The following is a 19,780-nucleotide window of genomic DNA, read 5'->3' as shown; positions in this document are numbered from 1 at the left end:
TTCACTATAGAAAATTTAGAAATAATAGATAAGCAAAAAACCCCAAAATTAAAAAGTCAGCCATAATCCTGCAAATGTCTAGTATTGCCAGCAAAGAAAAACTGGCCCCTGAAATCTGTACTGATTTTCCACAAACCTTACCACTGCTTTCTCTACTACTCTTTTAAATTCTATTTTAAGCATACAGAGACACAGAATATAACAAATATATGTTATTCACTCACCCAACTTTATCAAATTTTAACATTTTGCTATACCGTTTCAGACCGTTTTTGTTTTTAAACAAGAAAATGTTGAAGGCATTTGAATGTTATGTTGAACATAGGTGTTGAATGTTAGACCTTCCTGTGCTTCAGAAACCACCTGGGAGCTCTGAGATTCTTGAAGCGCCTCCCACTTAGATTCCAAGTCACTAGATCGGATGTAAGGCCTGAGCCTGTATTGTCAAAGGGCCTCACAGGTGACTTTGACGTGCACCCAGCATTGGGAGCTACTGGCTACCGGATCTGGATCTGAGCTGGCTGGGTATTTTTGGCACTGGGCGGCTGGGCCAGGGCTCAGTCTCTAAAAGCACTGCTTCTTAATCTCTTTAGTAGGCGCTGGGTCAGGAACTCCTTCAAGTTAAGTGATTAAAAAAAGTGTGGCTCTTCCTGGAATAATGCATATGCACACATTTTGCATATACAGACCTCAGGTTAAGAGCTTATGTTGGAGAAGGACCTACTGTAGAGCACAGGGAACTATATTCAATATCTTATAATAACCTATAATGGAAAAGAATCTGAAAAAAAGAATCATAAATATCCGTATGAATCACTTTGCAGTACACCTGAAACTAACACAACTTTGTACATCAACTGCAGTTCAATTAGAAAAAAAAAGAACTTATGTTGGAGGCATTAAAGGACTGCATGAAAATCAAGGAAGTGACTCCACCCTTTTGTGGACCACATGAAGCTCTTTCGAGGCGCGGCTCAGGCCCACCTTCAGTATGTCGCTGTCGTAGGTGTAATCGACGGCGGGGGAGATGCGCTGGGAGAAGGTCTGGGCCATCACCGTGCGGTAGGCCTTCCCGCCCACATTGGCCAGGGTGCGGTGCAGCACCTCGTGCAGCTCCGACTCCTCCATCTGGGGCGGAGGCAGCAGTTCGCTCCTGAGCAGCTCTGTGGCTGTGGGCCGCTCTGCCGGATCGTGGTTCAACAGCCAGGAGATGACAGATTTCTACAACGAAACCCAAGCACCCCGGGGAAGGGTGCAGTGGAGGGTGCTCAGGGATTCTCCTGACAAGCAGTGGTTGGTTCAGGTCCAAAAGAGACACACTTCTTCCACTTAGTTGGTGCATGTTAACTGGTATTTCTGAAATCTCTGAATATGTCATTCTCCCCACCCCCCCACCCCCACCTCCCGTAGTTCATTACGGTCACAGAATTGTGCAACAATGTAATATGAGTCTTTCTTAAAAGAGGTCCTTCTTATACTTCCTTGCCATAAAGGACCAAAAAACCCTCAACTCAACAACTACATAGAAGCAGAAGTTAGACCTTCTAAACACTGTATCTAAACTACTGTATCAAAAAAGATACAAGAACATGAAGCAAGTAGTTTTAGGTGCTTAATTTTAGTATAAACTATAACGTGTAGGAGCTTCTAGAACCCCTAAAGCAGTATAAAACAACTTTTCATTTTTCATTCTCCATTTATGTTATCTGTATTGATATCATTCCCTTGAATTCTCTTATGTTACTGGTTTATTATACCTTCACAGCTATTACCTGATTAAGCAGGGAACTATTTGAAGGCAATATAAACCTTGGAAAGGCTCCATAATGCTTCTGTAATTCTTTTGTTTACAATGAAGATTTATAAGGAGTTAGAAGGAATACCTGAGATCAGAAAATCTCAATTTTTAGATGAACCTCATTAAGCATTTTCTAATCACGTATCTTTAAAATACCCTCCCCCAAATCCCTACCCCTGGTTTTAGGCTAAAATAAAAACACAGGTAATTATTTTTCACATAAAGAAGGGAACTGACATGATATAACTTTATGAAAATTTATGTTAAATTAAACTGGTAAAAATAATATCCTATTCAGCAAAACAGACTGTATGTAATACTGCTTAATTTCTGTATGTGGCAACAACTGTGCTATACTCAGTCTACAAGCATTTTCTATGCTGCCTCCTTTCAGATAAAAAGCAACAATGTGACGTGGGAGGTGGCTGCGGCACTGGCTGTGGTGCTAAGTTTATATAGCCCAAATGCAAATGCTCAAGGGTGCCCAGTAAGTCCCTGTGACAGGAGGGCAATCACTGTCGTGACAAATGGTGTGTATAGTTGCACTGTGTCTGTGGTTTAAGTTCCTACACCACCACAGCTGCCAATATGAGGAAATAATGAATAAGACTGACCTTGTTACAGGGAAAGGCTGGGATATGAATATTTTCTTATGACACCCCAAAACATGGGGAACAACTCAGTTCGAATCAGTGGTAACAGCTAACAAAAGAAGTAGAAACACAACTCAATGTATTTTCTAATGGTTCTTCACTAATTCAATAGTTGAGGCAAAATGGGTCCCTCGAGCCATAAACAAATGTCACATTAAATGCTACTGAGTTATAGGATGTTAGTGCTAATATAAATAAAGGGAACTTAATACCTTTATTTTACAGGGGAGGAAAAGTAAAGTCTAGAAGAGTTAAGTGACTTGTCCATCCAGATACATAACCAATAATCAAGAAACAGCAAATTAATGCAATATTCTAGCTAGGTTTCTGTTCTCAACATTAATAATTTAAATAAGGGATTTTGCCTTGATTATAATTGTTAAGAAGTCAGTTTAAGGAATAAACTTCTACATGACAAGAGTATTAACCATGGAAGGCTTCACTAAGACAAAAAGCCAGCATTAAGAAGAAAGGTACACCAGAAGCACTATAATAAATTCACTAATGATCCTTTCATATTAGCCAGATGCCAGTATTTGCTATGACATGAGTTACACACACACACACACACACACACACATTTGTAGTATGGAAGAGAAATTATTTTGTTTTAAATTACCGTTAACATCTGGCTGTCTAGTCTTCCCCTTTACAATTTGAGCTACTTTACCATAAGACAGAACAAAACTGTAGTTTTAAGATATATTCTTCTTTTCTTAAAGTTCCAAGCTTTATCTAAAACAACGAGCTGTAAGAGCTTTCTCTTTTTTAGAATAGCTAAGCCAAGCGTTCAAACAGTACTTCAAAAGCATGATGAACCACAAAAAAGAACCCTGGAGTTTGTTAATTTTCTCTGTCAGCCCTTGGCATTTTTACGGTGTATTTCAAGTCTAAATACATTTTAAGTACTCCATCTTTTGATATTTTTTCCCCACGTTGTTCCCATGAGACAAGAGAATGAGTGGCAGAAGATTACTAATTGAAGAAGAAGAAAAATAGTAATTAAAACCCAAGAGTGAGAACACAGTAAATAAAGCATCAGAAAATTACCTGCTTTGTGTGCTCTCCATCATCGAAGTCTTCTGGAAACTTAGGCGAAGTAGGCTAAAAAATATATTATATTCAAATCAGCAAGTGCTTGGCAGACTGCCACAGTGAAATCATTTTATTCACCAGAGGTAAGAAAATCAAATACAGAAATGAAAATTTGCTAACAAGGGAAGATGGATGTGAAACTCATCGTGAAACCCAACGCACATCGTTCCAAGGACATTCGTATTATCTTAATACTTACTTCACCCAAATGACAGCCTAGGTGACAGAAAGCACCTCATTTGAGGACAAACTTTAAAATCTAATGGCTTCAGGGAAAGACAAAGTAGCTTTATTAAACAAACAGATTAAAAAAGGGTAGAAATACCAAACCATCAGTACCGAGTAAGAGAAAAACAACACAAAAACCTCTAGACCCAAATTTCTCACCTTTCTGCTAAATAAGACCTCAGTCATAAGGTTAACTTGGCAGTTGAGATATTCTTGAAATGAGGGAACAAACATGAATTTTAGACTACGGAAAGGCACTTCACCAAGGACACAGTCCTCGAAGAGCATTCCAAGTCAAGGCAAGGACACAGTAATCACTTCATTTCCTCTGATACGTTACGAACACAGCTGCCCTCTGATACATTATGAACACAGCTGCCCGCTGCTACATTATGAACACAGCTCCCCACACTCTTCTGGCAGTTAGACCATTAAACTCTTTTCCAAGATATCTAGTGGAGTATTCTTAGTTACGCTGTATGTGATTTACCCTAACAGACATGACTGCTTGGCTCTGCTCAGAAAGGAAGAGGAAGACTCTCTGTAACTCTTGCTCATGAATATGTGAATCTAAACCACCCTCACCCAAACCTTATTCTCCACTGTCATCTTAATGCCATTTCCAATAGGCATCCTGGCTCGCGCACACTAACGTAAGTCCCTTTTAGTTTGTGCAATGACAGTTTAGTTTGGGACAACTGATCCTTTGGGCAAGGATCAATCCCAAGAACACACATGGAGATCTCACTGGGAAAAAAATTCAAGTGCCTGACATTTTCCCCAGACTCAGATTACCTTCTGGTCATGGTGGTATTCTTTAGGCATTACTACACCAGGTCCATTCAGCTGGAACCTTTAATTTCTAGACCTAAATATCCATTATCCTTACAACCAATTCCAACTGCTGTAACTATATTGATATTACGCAAAATTTTTGGATTCCCCTTTTGCTTTAAAATCAAGAGTAGAGATAGCCTCAGAAGAGAGTGGCATGATATACTTAAAGTCATGAAAGGGAAGAACCTACAACCAAGATTACTCTACCCGGCAAGGATCTCATTCAGATTTGATGGAGAAATCAAAAGCTTTACAGACAAGCAAAAGCTAAGAGAATTCAGCACCACCAAACCAGTTCTACAACAAATGCTAAAGGAACTTCTCTAAGTGGGAAACACAAGAGAAGAAACGGATCTAAAAAAACAAACCCAAAACAATTAAGAAAATGGTCATAGGAACATACATATCGATAATTACCTTAAATGTGAATGGATTAAATGCTCCAACCAAAAGACACAGGCTTGCTGAATGGATACAAAAACATGACCCATAGACATGCTGTCTACAAGAGACCCATTTCAAACCTAGGGACACATACAGACTGCAAGTGAGGGGATGGAAAAAGATATTCCATGTAAATGGAAATCAAAAGAAAGTTGGAGTAGCAATACTCATATCAGATAAAACAGACTTTAAAATAAAGAATGTTACAAGAGACAAGGACACTACATAATGATCAAGGGATCAATCCAAAAAGAAGATATAACAATTATAAACATATATGCACCCAACATAGGAGCACCTCAATACATAAGGCAACTGCTGACAGCTATAAAAGAAGAAATCAACAGTAACAAAATAATAGTGGAGGACTTTAACACCTCACTTACACCAATGGACAGCTCATCCAAAATGAAAATAAATAAGGAAACAGAAGCTTTAAATGACACAATAGACCAGATAGATTTAATTGATATTTATAGGACATTCCATCCAAAAAGAGCAGATTACACTTTCTTCTCAAGTGCGCATGGAACACTCTCCAGGATAGATCATATCTTGGGTCACAAATCAAGCCTCAGTAAATTTAAGAAAACTGAAATCATATCAAGCATCTTTTCTGACCACAGCACTATGAGATTAGAAATCAATTACACGGAAAATAACGTAAAAAACACAAACACATGGAGGCTAAACAATACATTACTAAATAACCAAGAGATCACTGAAGAAATCAAAGAGGAAATCAAAAAATACCTAGAGACAAATGACAATGAAAACATGATGATCCAAAACCTATGGGATGCAGCAAAAGCAGTTCTAAGAGGGAAGTTTATAGCTATACAAGCCTACCTCAAGAAACAAGGAAAATCTCAAATAAACAATCTAAACTTACACCTAAAGGAACTAGACAAAGAAGAACAAACAAAACCCAAAGTTAGCAGAAGTAAAGAAATCATAAAGATCAGAGCAGAAATAAATGAAATAGAAACAAAGAAAACAATAGCAAAGATCAATAAAACTAAAAGCTGGTTCTTTGAGAAGATAAACAGAATTGATAAACCATTAGCCAGACCCATCAAGAAAAAAAGGGAGAGGACTCAAATCAATAAGATTAGAAATGAAAAAGGAGAAGTTACAACAGACACCACAGAAATATAAAGCATCCTAAGAGACTACTACAAGCAACTCTATGCCAATAAAATGGACAACCTGGAAGAAATGGACAAATTCTTAGAAAGGTATAACCTTCCAAGACTGAACCAGGAAGAAACAGAAAATATGAACAGACCAATCACAAGTAATGAAATTAAAACCGTGATTAAAAATCTTCTAACAAATAAAGTCCAGGACCAGACAACTTCACAGGTGAATTCTATCAAACATTTAGAGAAGAGCTTACACCTATCCTTCTCAAACTCTTCCAACAACTGCAGAGGAAGGAACACTCCCAAACTCATTCTATGAGGCCACCAGCACCCTGATACCAAAACAAGACAAAGATACTACAAAAAAAGAAAATTACAGACCAATATCACTGATGAATATAGATGCAAAAATCCTCAACAAAATACTAGCAAACAGAATCCAACAACACATTAAAAAGATCATACACCATGATCAAGTGGGATTTATCCCAGGGATGCAAGGATTCTTCAATATACACAAATCAATCGATGTGATACACCATATTAACATATTGAAGAAGAAAAACCATATGATCATCTCAATAGATGCAGAAAAAGCTTTTGACAAAATTCAACACCTATTTATGATAAAAACTCTCCAGAAAGTGGGCATAGAGGGAACCTACCTCAACATAATAAAGGCCATATATGACAAACCCACAGCAAACATCATTCTCAATGGTGAAAAACTGAAAGCATTTCCTCTAAGATCAGGAACAAGAGAAGGATGTCCACTCTCACCACTATTATTCAACATAGTTTTGGAAGTCCTAGACACGGCAATCAGAGAAGAAAAATGAATAAAAGGAATACAAATTGGAAAATAAGAAGTAAAACTGTCACTGTTTGTAGATGACATGATACTATACATAGAGAGTCCTAAAAATGCCACCAGAAAACTACTAGAGCTAATCAATGAATTTGGTAAAGTTGCAGGATACAAAATTAATTCACAGAAATCTCTTGCATTCCTATACACAAATGATGAAAAATCTGAAAGAGAAATTAAGAGAAAACTCCCATTTACCACTACAACAAAAAGAATAAAATACCTAGGAATAAACCTACCTAGGGAGACAAAAGACCTGTATGCAGAAAACTATAAGACACTGTTGAAAGAAATTAAAGATGATACAAACAGATGGAGAGATATACCATGTTCTTGGATTGGAAGAATCAACATTGTGAAAATGACTATACTACCCAAAGCAATCTACAGATTCAATGCAATCCCTATCAAATTACCAATGGCACTTTCTACAGAACTAGAACAAAAAATCTTAAAATTTGTATGGAGATACTAAAGACCCCAAATATCAAAGCAGTCTTCAAGGAAAAAAAACAGAGCTGGAGGAATCAGACTACCTGACTTCAGACTATACTACAAAGCTTCAGTAATCAAGACAATATGGTACTGGCACAAAAACAGAAACATAGAACAATGGAACAAGATAGAAAGCCCAGAGGTAAACCCAGGCACCTATGGTCAACTAATCTACGACAAAGGAGGCAAGGATATACAATGGAGAAAAGACAGTCTCTTCAATAAGTGGTGCTGGGAAAACTGGACAGCTACATGTAAAAGAATGAAATTAGAACACTCCCTAACACCATACACAAAAATAAACTCAAAATGGATTAGAGACCTAAATGTAAGACTGGACACTATAAAACTCTTAGAGGAAAACATAGGAAGAACACTCTTTGACATAAATCACAGCAAGATCTTTTATGATCCACCTCCTGCAGTAATGGAAATAAAAACAAAAATAAACAAATGGGACCTAATGAAACTTAAAAGCTTTTGCACAGCAAAGGAAACCATAAACAAGACGAAAATACAACCCCCAGAATGGGAGAAAACATTTGCAAATGAATCAATGGACAAAGGATTAATCCCCAAAATATATTAATAGCTCATGCAGCTCAATATTAAAGAAACAAACAATCCAATCCACAAATGGACAAAAGACCTAAATAGACATTTCTCCAAAGAAGACATACAGATGGCCAGCACATGAAAAGCTGCTCAACATCACTAATTATTAGAAAAATGCAAATCAAAACTACAATGAGGTATCACCTCACACCATTTAGAATGGGCATCATCAGAAAATCTACAAACAAATGCTGGAGAGGGTGTGGAGAAAAGGGAACCTTCTTGCACTGTTGGTGGGAATGTAAATTGATACAGCCACTATGGAGAACAGTATGGAGGTTCCTTAAAAAACTAAAAATAGAATTACCATATGACCCAGCAAGCCCACTACTGGGCATACACCCAGAGAAAACCATAATTCAAAAAGAGACATGCACCCCAACGTTCATTGCAGCACTATTTACAATAGCCAGGTCATGGAAGCAACCTAGATGCCCATCGACAGACGAATGGATAAAGAAGATGTGGTACATATATACAATGGAATATTGCTCAGCCATAAAAAGGAATAAAATTGAGTCATTTGTTGAGACGTGGATGGATCTAGAGACTGTCATACAGAGTGAGGTAAGTCAGAAAGAGAAAAACAAATACCGTATATTAACGCATGTATGTGGAACCTAGAAAAATGGTACAGATGAACCAGTCTGCAGGGCAGAAGTTGAGACAGAGATGTAGAGAACAAACATATGGACACCAAGGGGGAAAAAAGAGGGGGGGTGGGGATGGTGGTGTGCTAAATTGGGTGATTGGGATTGACACGTCTACACTGATGTGTATAAAATTGATGACTAATAAGAACCTGCTGTATAAAAAAATACATAAAATGAAATTTAAAAAAAAATCAAGAGTAATCTCAAAATATTTTTCAAAAGGATAACCTAGCAATATCTTCAAGTATGATTACAAAAATAAATAAAACTGGGGTAAGTTTCTTATCATGTAAGTGCATAAGCAGAGGTGGATTTCCATTTACTAGAAATATAGAAAATTATAGTAGGACCACTTCTTTCTATATTATAAATACCAGAAAAATACCCTGCATCAAATTCTGATGTCTATGCTAAGATTCAGGTTACTGGAAACTGAGGCATTAAAACATCTGATACATACATCTCTGAGTTGGTTGAGAACAAAGATCCTTTCTGAGGCTGTGACCATGGGATGATAGCACATCTCAAAGAAGATAATTCCCAGGCTGAAGAGATCCACTTTCTGAGGAGGAAAAAGAATTTTATTTAGAGCCTAGATATGAAAGCATAATCCACTAGGGAATTATAGGATGAGCACTTAGTTGGGATGTTTGCATAAGTGAAAATAGGCCACACTAGAAAAAAATTCGCTTTGTTCTAAAAAAAAGTTATAGGTGTAAAATATAGACGAGAGACATATTTATATTTAGATGATAAAATATATTTGGCATGACTTCAATGTTTTTCTTAACAATTAATTGTAACTGGTTTAGCTATACACATAGACATAGATAACCACTGGCCACACACTGAGGATAATCACTACAGAGCAAGGACAACCGAGATCTGTTGAAAGAATTTGCTTTGCATCTTTCTAATCATTGCAAAAGGGAAACACAGACTGCACCCTGCAGCTGATAGCAAAGGTCAGCTACTGATTGCAAAGCCATACCAACGAGGTCAGAAGCACAGCACAACAGAAATATCGTGATGACTCCTAACAAAATATGGAAGTGTAAGTAAAGAAGGTAAAAGGGCAAGTCAGTGCAGAGTCTCAGGTAGGGAGCTGTTGAGGGGAAGAAGGAGGTCAGAAGGTCCTGTGCCTGCGGCAGCTGAGCACAACCCGGCTCAGCAGGAGACTGCTTGTGGTGAACTGCACACAGGCACAGGAGCCACTTTCAAGGAAAACTTCAATGAATTTGGACTCAAGGATTAGCAGGAGAGCCTCTGCAACCAGTGACCTCAAAGTCTTAAAAACAAACATTCATTATGTCATTTCCTACACATGTTAGCTGTAGAAAAATGTACATACTGAACAGAACATACCGAAAAGCACCAAGAATACAATAGCAACCACCCATAATCCCACTGCTTAAGGATATTTACAATTGATGGCTAAGATACGCCCTTTTGGTGGTTTTTCTTAAATGTCTACACACACACACACACACACACACACACACACACACACTATAAAACTAGAACCACACTGTCGTTTGTAACTTTTATTCCCTTACTTTAGCAAGAATATTTTTATACTATAATGTCATTTTTCTAAAACCGGCCTCTAATATTTTAATGACATATTCAATTACATGGATGTCCCATAATTTATTTAACCAGTTTCCTATTTTTTAATTTTTTTTATTTTATTTTTTTGCGGTACGCGGGCCTCTCACTGTTGTGGCCTCTCCCATTGCGGAGCACAGGCTCCGGACGCGCAGGCTCAGCAGCCATGGCTCACAGGCCCAGCCGCTCCGCGGCATGTTGGATCTTCCCAGACCGGGGAGCGAACCCATGTCCCCTGCATCAGCAGACGGACTCTCAACCACTGCACCACCAGGGAAGCCCAGTTCCCTATTTTTTAAATGCTTGTTATTTTTCATTGTTATAAACAACGCTGTGACAAACCCCTTTTACACCAGTCTTTTTGAATGTCCCTGGCTGTTTCCTTAGGATACGTTTCAAAAGGTGGATGTGCTGGGCCAAAGGGTAAGGTCCTTTTAAGGATTTCATTATACTCTTACAAACCAAATGCAGAAAGATGACACTAAAGGTGCCTCCCCCTCCCTCAGGGTGGGCGTGTCCATCTCCACACACCCTCACCGAGTATTTGGAGGTCTGCTTCAACTCTGTCGCTACCCAGTGCTCCCTGTCTGAACCAAAACCCAGGCTTCAGTTGCCACTGCTAGCTTGAAAATATGCTTTAATGTGAATTGCGTGCCTCACGTATTTTAAAAATTTAGCTCTATGGTCTTGCCCGAAGTGATCTCATCCAGTCTCATGGCTTTAAATCCCATCTGTGTGCTAGTGGCTCTCAAGTTTATACCTCTGATCTTCCTTCTGAACTCAAGTCTTGAGTCCCTAACAGTCGACTGGAGCTAATTGGATTTCTCATCAGGCATTTCAAATTAAACATGCCCTAGACGGAGTATTCCTGCCGTCTTCTCCTCCATCTCCCAGGTCTTTCCTCATGGTTCCTCAGCTCAGTCAACTACCCTTCCCTCAGCCACTCGAGGCAGAAACCTGAGCACTGTCCTGTTTTCCTTTCTTTTCCTCACCCAACACCCACTCCATTAGGAAAACCTGTCAATTCCCCTCCAACATGTATTTCATATCTGCACTCTTCTCCCCGTCTCTACTGCCACCACTCTGGTCCCAGCTCAGCCGTCCCACCTGGACTCCTGCCAAGCCTCCGGCAACAGCTAGAGTGAACTCTCTCGCTCAAGATCCTTCAGGCGCTGCCTGTGCACATCCCTTATCATGGCTAAGCTGGCCCTGCATCATCTGACCCTGGCCTTCCCTTCAGCTTTGCTTCATGCCTCTCGCCCTCATAGCTCTCACCACGCTGCAGCCACACTGACCTTCCCTCTGACTGTCCTAAGTGAGCCATGCTACCTCTCACCCACAGTCTTCTCTCTGTGCATGCTATTTCCTCTGTTTACCCCTCTTCTCTCCCAGCCAAGCTCCAGTCCCCAACTTTGCATGGCTTCTCCCCGCTTTCCTCCTTTATCCTGAAACCCATCCTCTTGGGGAGGCTTTCTCTAGTCAGTCGACCTAAAGATGATGTCTTTTACTGTTCTCTGGTCACTGGACTCCATTTCCTTTCTTCTTAGTTCCTACAGAGTTTGTGATTTAAAAATTTTTTATTTGTTTACTGTCTGTTTCATCCACCATCATCCACCAATGCACAAGCTCCCGGAGGGCTGGAATAAGATGTCTTATTACTTGATTGCCTTGTTCCCTGTGTTCCCGGGGCCTGGCCCAGGACCAGTTAGTTCAAATCTGCTTTAGATGGATGGAGGGACTGTAAGCTCCTTGGCAACAACAGTGCCAACTTCAGTCACTGTCCTTGGGCATCACGTGTCCTATTTGGAGCAGTCGCTCAATAGACATGTGGATATATATTGAGTGAATGAATGTTCCTGACTATGTCAGCTGGTAACTAAACCCCAAATGCTGTAATCTTGATATTCTTACTATTATCTCTCTCTTGAGATCTTTCCTTTCCCCCAAAAACCTTCCTCTTTACCTGGTTGTATGCAGATTTGGTGCTGCCTTGGACCTCTGGGCTGACATATAAAGCAGTGCCAACCATCCCAGTCAAATGACCTGCATGGAAGAAGGCAGAGGGAAGGATTTCCAATAACAGGACTTAGAGATAAGGCCAATTTTTAACAAAACAAAACAAAAAATGTTTCTTAAGAGACATGGTCTATTAACTGTTTACACTATTCACAGGAAGAAGCAGCATGCATTTCACCAAGCTATTAACCCTAAATCGTAGATGGCCACACACTTTGTTCCACACAGGATGGCTTTGCTGTGGTAAAGGGGCAGTGCCAGGCAGGAAGACCCCAGATGGCCCAGGTCATGAGGCAACCTCCTATTACTACCTGGGGTCAAAGTATAACTGCCTACCCAGAGGAGTAAATTATTCTAATTGACGGTCTAATTTCTTAGACTTCTGAAGAACAATCTATATAGTGAAAAGGGAAAAAAATTAAAGCATTTTCATAATTTTGTTAATTTAATGAATAATTATAATTTGCTTTAGAATAAAATCTTTACAAATGAAAAAAAGGTTTCACTTTGAGAAATTTTATTCTGTACTGCATATTTAAAATTTTCCTGGACTTCCCTGGCGGTCCAGTGGTTAAGACTCTGCACTTCCACTGCAGGGGGCACGGGTTTCAACCCCGGTCGGGGAACTAAGATCCCCACATGCTGCACGGTGCGCTCCCCGCCAAAAAAATAATAATAAAATGAAATTTTCCTAAGAGGGTAGATCTTATGCTAAGTGTTCTTATCACAAAATTAATAATAATAGTAATAATAAATAAGAGGGCAGGAAGAAACTTGGAGGTGATGGATATGTTTACGGCATAGATTGTGGTGATGCTTTCTTAGGTGTGTATGTACCTCTAAACTCCTCAGGTTGTATACATTACATAGGTAAAGTTTTTGTATGTTAAAAAAAAGATAAAAAAAAAAAGATAAAAGAGAAAAAAAGAAATTTTGTGGATTGCTTGTTAACACACAAATTAAATATACAGTCTTCTGGATTTACCTGAAGGGTCTGATTTAATCAAGTGATCTCCTGATGTATCATCTTGTTTGCCGTCAGCCTAAAAATTCGAGTAAGCCAAATAACAAGTTAAAATGTTATATTATTTCACAGGAATGGATTATCATTTCTAAATGAAGACTGACTGAAAAATATTACACAGAAACCAGAATAACTATAATAATGCTTTTCTGAGCTTTAAATTTTTTTTTAGTTTAGTTAGCCTACTAATGCAGGTCTCACTGGAAACCCCAATGAGATCAAGGAGAAGGGCAATTCACTGTAGAACTCCTTCGTGTCAGAACCCCCTGAAAACTTACCTAAACTAATTTATTTTCGTATTTCAAATGCCAAAACAGAATCTATTTACTGGGAAGAGTAAAGGTATATTAATAACAACAAACTCACTTTCTAACTTTTCTAATTTTTCCACTGGGTCAATTTTTACTCTTCTTTCCTAGAGGCTGGTCACCAAATCTGTTCCACTGTCACTGCTAATACCTCTTAGGTAGCCTCCCTTCTTCCACTACCTCTGTGACAGCATTCCCCTAAATCACTATTTTTCTGACATCTCTCCACAGATTCCTATCACGAGCACTGCCATCAATAACAAGAGCTCTAATACTCGTAGAGCCAGGCAATGTTCCAGGGCTTTACCTATATTCTTATTTTATGCTGGTGACAACTTTGAAGCTGGTACTTGTATTAGGCATATTTTATGGAAAGAATCCTAAGAGGTTAAGTAACTTGCCCAAGGATTCTAGCCCAGGGAAGTGGGCCTCCAGAGCCTGTGCTCTTATCTACCTCCCTACTATTACAGCCTACAGATATCAAGTTACATTTGTTAGTCTGGGGATCAAATCCCCATAGAGCCCTTCCTTGGTCTTAGCACTCTTCAAATTCCCCAGTGTTCTGGTCAGGACCATGTCCTTACTGTCCCTCTTCCATTTCCTCCCTCTCTGCTCCTTCTAACCTCACCTTCTACTTTAACCCCTGAGGTTTTTCTCACCATTAATCCAAATCCTAGTTTCTTTTTTTGACCACCCTTATAATTAACTGCATTTACCACAGATTTTGGTGCTTAATCTCTGGCTTATGATGTTAAGTAAAACGCTTCCCCCAGCACTCAAGGCCTGACACCTCCAAGAATCCCCAACCTTCAAGCATCTTCTCTCACTGCTCCCCTACACCTCATAGTTTCAACCAACCAGACAACATGCTGGCCTTCAACAATCATGTCTGCTTACCCCAGGGCCTTTGCTTATGCTGTTCTTTCTCTCGGGAAGCCCCTACCCTGGTGTCACCATGCCCTGCCCTCAATCTCAGCCTACTGGACTCCCACCCATCCTTTAAGGCTCATCTGAAATGCTGTTTTCTTTATACAGCCCTCCTTGATCCTCGTAACCATATGCAAAATTTCTCCTGTTTTTAAGTCTTATATAACTATTTCTCTCACTTCACATTATTTTAGCTTTGTATGTTTAACAACTACTCTACAGTGTTGTGAAGAAGAGCATTAATACCTTCTGATTTATGTTGTCTAGAACTCATTCTTCTGAAGTTTTATGGGTTTTGAGCCTTATTTCCTTAAGCTAACTAAAAGCCCATCGGGTGTAAAGCATCTAGCCCAGTGCCTGGCATGGTAGACCAAAACGTTTCATAAAGTATTTCATGCCTTTGACCTAAATATCACCCACAAACTAGTAATTTTATGTCTCTCAAGTGGAACGCACTCACTAAAACGTATTCACAATTTCAAAGCCTGCAGGATCGTTTGTAGCTGCCCCTTCAGACTTGTATACTTTCCTGGGGATTACACAGCAGAGTTCAGGGAACTCATAGTCATGAGAGTGTTAGAAGACAGGATAATTAAGGCACATGGGTCCATTTTCAGGCACACTTGAATCAAAAAAATACTCACAGCAAAGGCTAGATGGTCTGTCGCTAAACCAAAATCACCTATTTTTACATGGTCATCAGAATCCAAAAAAATGTTGACAGGCTTCAAATCTCGGTGAATCATTCCCTGATGGAAAAGAGCAAAGAAACCAACAATTTTTTCCCAAACGTAACTTATATCATACCTGTTTCCTCATTTGAAAGGCCAACCTAGTGATGAAAATTGGATGAGGTCTTCTCCTGCAGACCATGCTAGTCCAGGCTGTCTGACCTCTGCAATGTCTCCCAAACGTCCTGCCAATGACCTTGCCACCCTCTCCCAATCTACCTGCTGGTAGTCCTTATCAGGTCCAATCCAAACGGTTCCCTTTGGCATCCAAGACCCCTGTCTATCAGGTTCACAATGATCCTTCTCTCTACTGCATCACAAAACCCTTGCTCTGGTCAGGGAGATACACACCATTTTCATTCCCTCTTCTACTCATTTCTTCAGGCTACCTGCCCTGCCCAGGCTTTTCTCCACTCATTGGAATTGTACCAATACTTACAAGTGCCAACTCATTCATGAAGACTTCCACAGTAATTCTAATAATTCAACTTTGCATTCCCAGCATACCAGGTAAGTGCTCAATGATTTCTTGTTACGTGAACACTACTTTCTCCCCTTCCTAATAGCATCCTCATCATGCTTACTGTTTCCGGTACTATAATACAGGAAATAAATGTAATAAAAACACTTGATGGTGTGATCTCTCTTACTGTTACATGAAGGTAAATTTCGGCTCCCTCAAAAAACAGGAAGTCCCTCTCAAGTATGGGGTTTGTCATACACTTGTGCCTTTCTCTATTTCTAGGTTTGGCAGTGTTAGACACCCAACAAATGGTTGGCAGGTACTGAGCAGATTAGATGGCAAGGAAGACAGCGCACAGAGCATGGTTCTAGGACCCCAGGACGCTAGCACAGTAACAGAGTTCTAATGACCTTCATTAGAGCTCATTTTTATGTCCAACCTTGCAAATTCCACTTCCACCAAATCATTTATAAACTAGACATCTGTAAATTATAGTCCTGGCTTTTTACTAAATATGGTACAGTATAAATAATTTAAGGTTAAAGAAAATTGAGGCAAAGGAAAAAACGTATTTACACTAACACATTAGACAATCCCATTTTTAAAATGTAAGCAGTGTTTCATCTTGAAGCTAGGTCCATTAGCGTTTACATCATGATGACAATTTCTAGCTTTACAGTGACATTTTATACATGCGGCAAACTATGTTAGTCTCATCTCTACCCTTGCTAGATGACTTTCTAATTTTCCCATGTTCCTAGGAAAGGTAGCACTGAGTCAGAATCACATATCTTGGCAGGTATTAATCACACTCTCACTTTATCTAAACCACTCAAGGAAACATCCTCATGTTCCATACATGTTCAATTATTTCCACCTAACCCGGAGGCTGGCAAACTTTTTCTGTAAAGGGCCAGATAGTAAATCTTTTAGGCTTTATGGGCCACACAGTCTCTGCCACAACTACATTAACTCCACAGTGCAGCACAAGAACAGCCACAGGCAACACATAAACTGGTATGGCCCTCTTCCAATACAATGTTATTTATGGACACATTTGAATTTCATAGAATTTTCAGGTATCATGAAATATTACCCTTCTTTCAATTTTTTACAACCATTTAAAAATGTAAGGGCCAGTCTTAGCTCACAGGCTGAACAGAAGCAGGTAGGGAGTTAGATTTGACCCATGGGCTGTAGTTTGCTGACCCCTCTTCTATCCTTCAATGCTTTCTTTGAACTTTGATGCTTTATACTATTTTCTCGTCTTTTGATATGTTCTATTTCCTATAAAAATAGATTATTTCAACATACCCATAATTTTCCCTCTATTTTAGGTTTTCTCAAATCTCACAATATTTGATTTTGTTATAAATTTTATGTAAACGTAAGTTTTTCAGATATAAAATACTGCAAAGCTTACTTTTTCATGGATATAAGCCAATCCATCCAGAATCTCTCGGAAAAGCCTCCAGAGCCTGACGGTGTCTCGATATAGTCCCTGGTCAATTGTGTCACGTAAAGTGCTCTTTTCACAGTACTCCATCTATGGACAAGAACAAACCAGGCAGGATTTGATGATACAGAGTTTCAATTAAGGAGGACAATGGCAATTAATGTAATCCCCCATTTTAAAACGTGTACCATGGATTTTAAATACTTATGGAAAAGGCTTATTTTTTTAATTAAAAAAAGAAACCAACAGTATTAAAAAAAATTGGGAAGAAATATGCATAATCTTAGCACCCCAACAAAATCATTTTTATTTTTTATATTATTGTGCATTAAAAAAATAAGACTTTAAAATCCTTGTCACATATAATATGAAAACACTTAGAATTAAGTAAAAGTGTATTTTTTGTTTTACAAGGTTGTTTCCAAACCCAAATTTCCAAGAAGGGCTAATTAATAATCCAATGATGTCATTAGCCTTTCTCATTTGCATGTTAAATTAATGACAATGACCTTCAAGTCTAGAGCAAAACATTGTAAATATCACAACATTTAAGAAAGGGCTCTATCTCATCCTTCTTAAGTGTATTAATCTATCAGAAAACAATGCAATATCATTTAAACCTTAGAGCAACATGCAGCATTTGATTTATGAAACTAGCCTATGTTTCAAACCAGTGCCACAGTTGAGATTTCTCATGAAGAAGGACTTTCTGGTTTTCAAAGAGAGGAACATGTCATTTTAAATGAGAGGAATATCCTCTCATGCTCAGAATAACATCTACAAACTCTGACTCATCCTCCAGGCCTCTCACACCAAGATCCTACCACACCTCACGTACCTCTGCTAGGTATTTCTGTCTCACTGTAACTGTTTACAGCATAATGGCATCTAGTAGATACTCAGCAGTTAGCGGTTTGGGGGACGAATGCTTTATCATGTGTGTAAGTGGTTTATGTTTAGGGAAAACCTAAAACCCGCTGTAACCCCAGGAAAGCCACCACCTAACTAGACTCTTTCGAAACGTTACACTTGTCTGAGGGCTCCTTCTTGGGCATAGTACTGTATCTCACATTTAAAGATCTGCCTCCTTGCAGATGTGACTGAAAACACTAATAATGACTCACGGTCCTGTTCACTTGGGCCAGAGGCAAGTTTTCCGCTTTGGTTTGTGGCTGTCCCTCTGCTGGCTGAGCTCACCACTGTCCAGAATGCGCCCCTCAGAAGTGTGAGCAGGACAAAGCCTATAAGCTTCCCTTTAGCAATGCCCCACTGGAACTGGTTCTCCTGTCCCTCAGGGGTTCCAGGACAAGCCACTTTCCTAAAACCAGGTGGGTGTTTCTTCTGTACACACGAGGATGTATGTGCCTCGTACCTTGCTTGTCCAGATTTGACTTGTTAGACAAAGCAGAGTTTCTGTACATGCCCAGTCTAGCGCTTATGGAACTCAGGTGGGTTCTAATTACTTCACACATGTTATTTTGTTTATTCTTCACAAGCCATTGAGGTAACTGCTACTGTTTAATTTATAGGTGGGGAACCTGGGACACAGAATGCTGAAGAACCGTGCCTGAGCTCACAAAGCTGTGACCGGTGGATCCAGGATGTAAACTTACACAGCCTAAGTTAAGTCCAGAGCTGGAACCACTGCCCTGTGCCATCTCCTGCTACGGTACAGGAGAGCATGGGTTCAAGGCAGGGGGAAAGGGCCTCCATGCTATAATCCTCTCTGGCCAATTAATCTTTGGCAGTGCGATGAGCCCTCTTTGCTCGCTCTCTTGCTCTCATCTCCCAAAACCTACCCACCAGCATACTACTGGGAGTTGCTGTGTCACTGAGCTGCATGCCAGGGCCTCACCTGGATGTAGAGGTAGTGCACAGCCTCAGTGGTTGCCGGTGGCTCACTTTCATGGCAACTGTTCTTTCCATTGCAATCTTCATCCTAACCCAAGAGGAACACACGAGAGCTCAAAATGAGGCTGAAATGAAACAAGATCACCACCACCAAGTCTTTTGTTCCTGCCCCTACCACACAGATAGCTATCCTGCTGCCTTAGAGGGAAGGTGAGTGAGCAGAACAACAACTACTGTCCTTTAGATGCTTACAGCATTTAAAAGGCAATTTTGCCAATACCAGAATCTAATGCACAGTTTACAGGTCTGTTACTGTACAGAACAATGATGGGGACAATAGGAAACAGGTGGGTATTAAAGGTAATCCACAGAAAGGCTCTAAGTCAATTCCTTCTCACCACTTGCTATCTTTCTATGGATAAGAAGGGTAGAATGTACACAGGCTAATATTTTAAGACTTCAGTTTTATTGGAATGCCTACCTTTGATGGTAGACTTACTTTGGAAACAGAAGATGAGAAATCCATCTTTAGCTAAAACAATTTAAATGTGATCACATTACCAGA

General features: G+C 39.5%; 1 protein-coding gene across 1 annotated transcript in view; it reads right to left on the bottom strand.

The window, feature by feature from the left end:
• EIF2AK4 (eukaryotic translation initiation factor 2 alpha kinase 4) overlaps positions 1-19,780 on the bottom strand; it is a 114,375-nt gene that overhangs the window by 31,114 nt on the left and 63,481 nt on the right. Inside the window, exons 14-21 of the mRNA XM_060004978.1 lie at positions 19,220-19,303; positions 17,332-17,454; positions 15,359-15,463; positions 13,441-13,498; positions 12,403-12,482; positions 9,292-9,393; positions 3,502-3,555; positions 985-1,221 (exon numbers count right to left, since the gene is read on the bottom strand). Coding sequence (XP_059860961.1) covers positions 985-1,221; positions 3,502-3,555; positions 9,292-9,393; positions 12,403-12,482; positions 13,441-13,498; positions 15,359-15,463; positions 17,332-17,454; positions 19,220-19,303 — 843 coding nt within the window. The remainder of the gene's footprint in view (positions 1-984; positions 1,222-3,501; positions 3,556-9,291; positions 9,394-12,402; positions 12,483-13,440; positions 13,499-15,358; positions 15,464-17,331; positions 17,455-19,219; positions 19,304-19,780) is intronic.

The sequence above is a fragment of the Delphinus delphis genome, chromosome 2, assembly GCF_949987515.2.
Source record: "Delphinus delphis chromosome 2, mDelDel1.2, whole genome shotgun sequence".
In the NCBI taxonomy this organism is placed as follows: Eukaryota; Metazoa; Chordata; class Mammalia; order Artiodactyla; family Delphinidae; genus Delphinus; species Delphinus delphis.
Note: the sequence above shows the minus strand (reverse complement) of the source record. Positions and strands in the feature narration are given on the sequence as shown.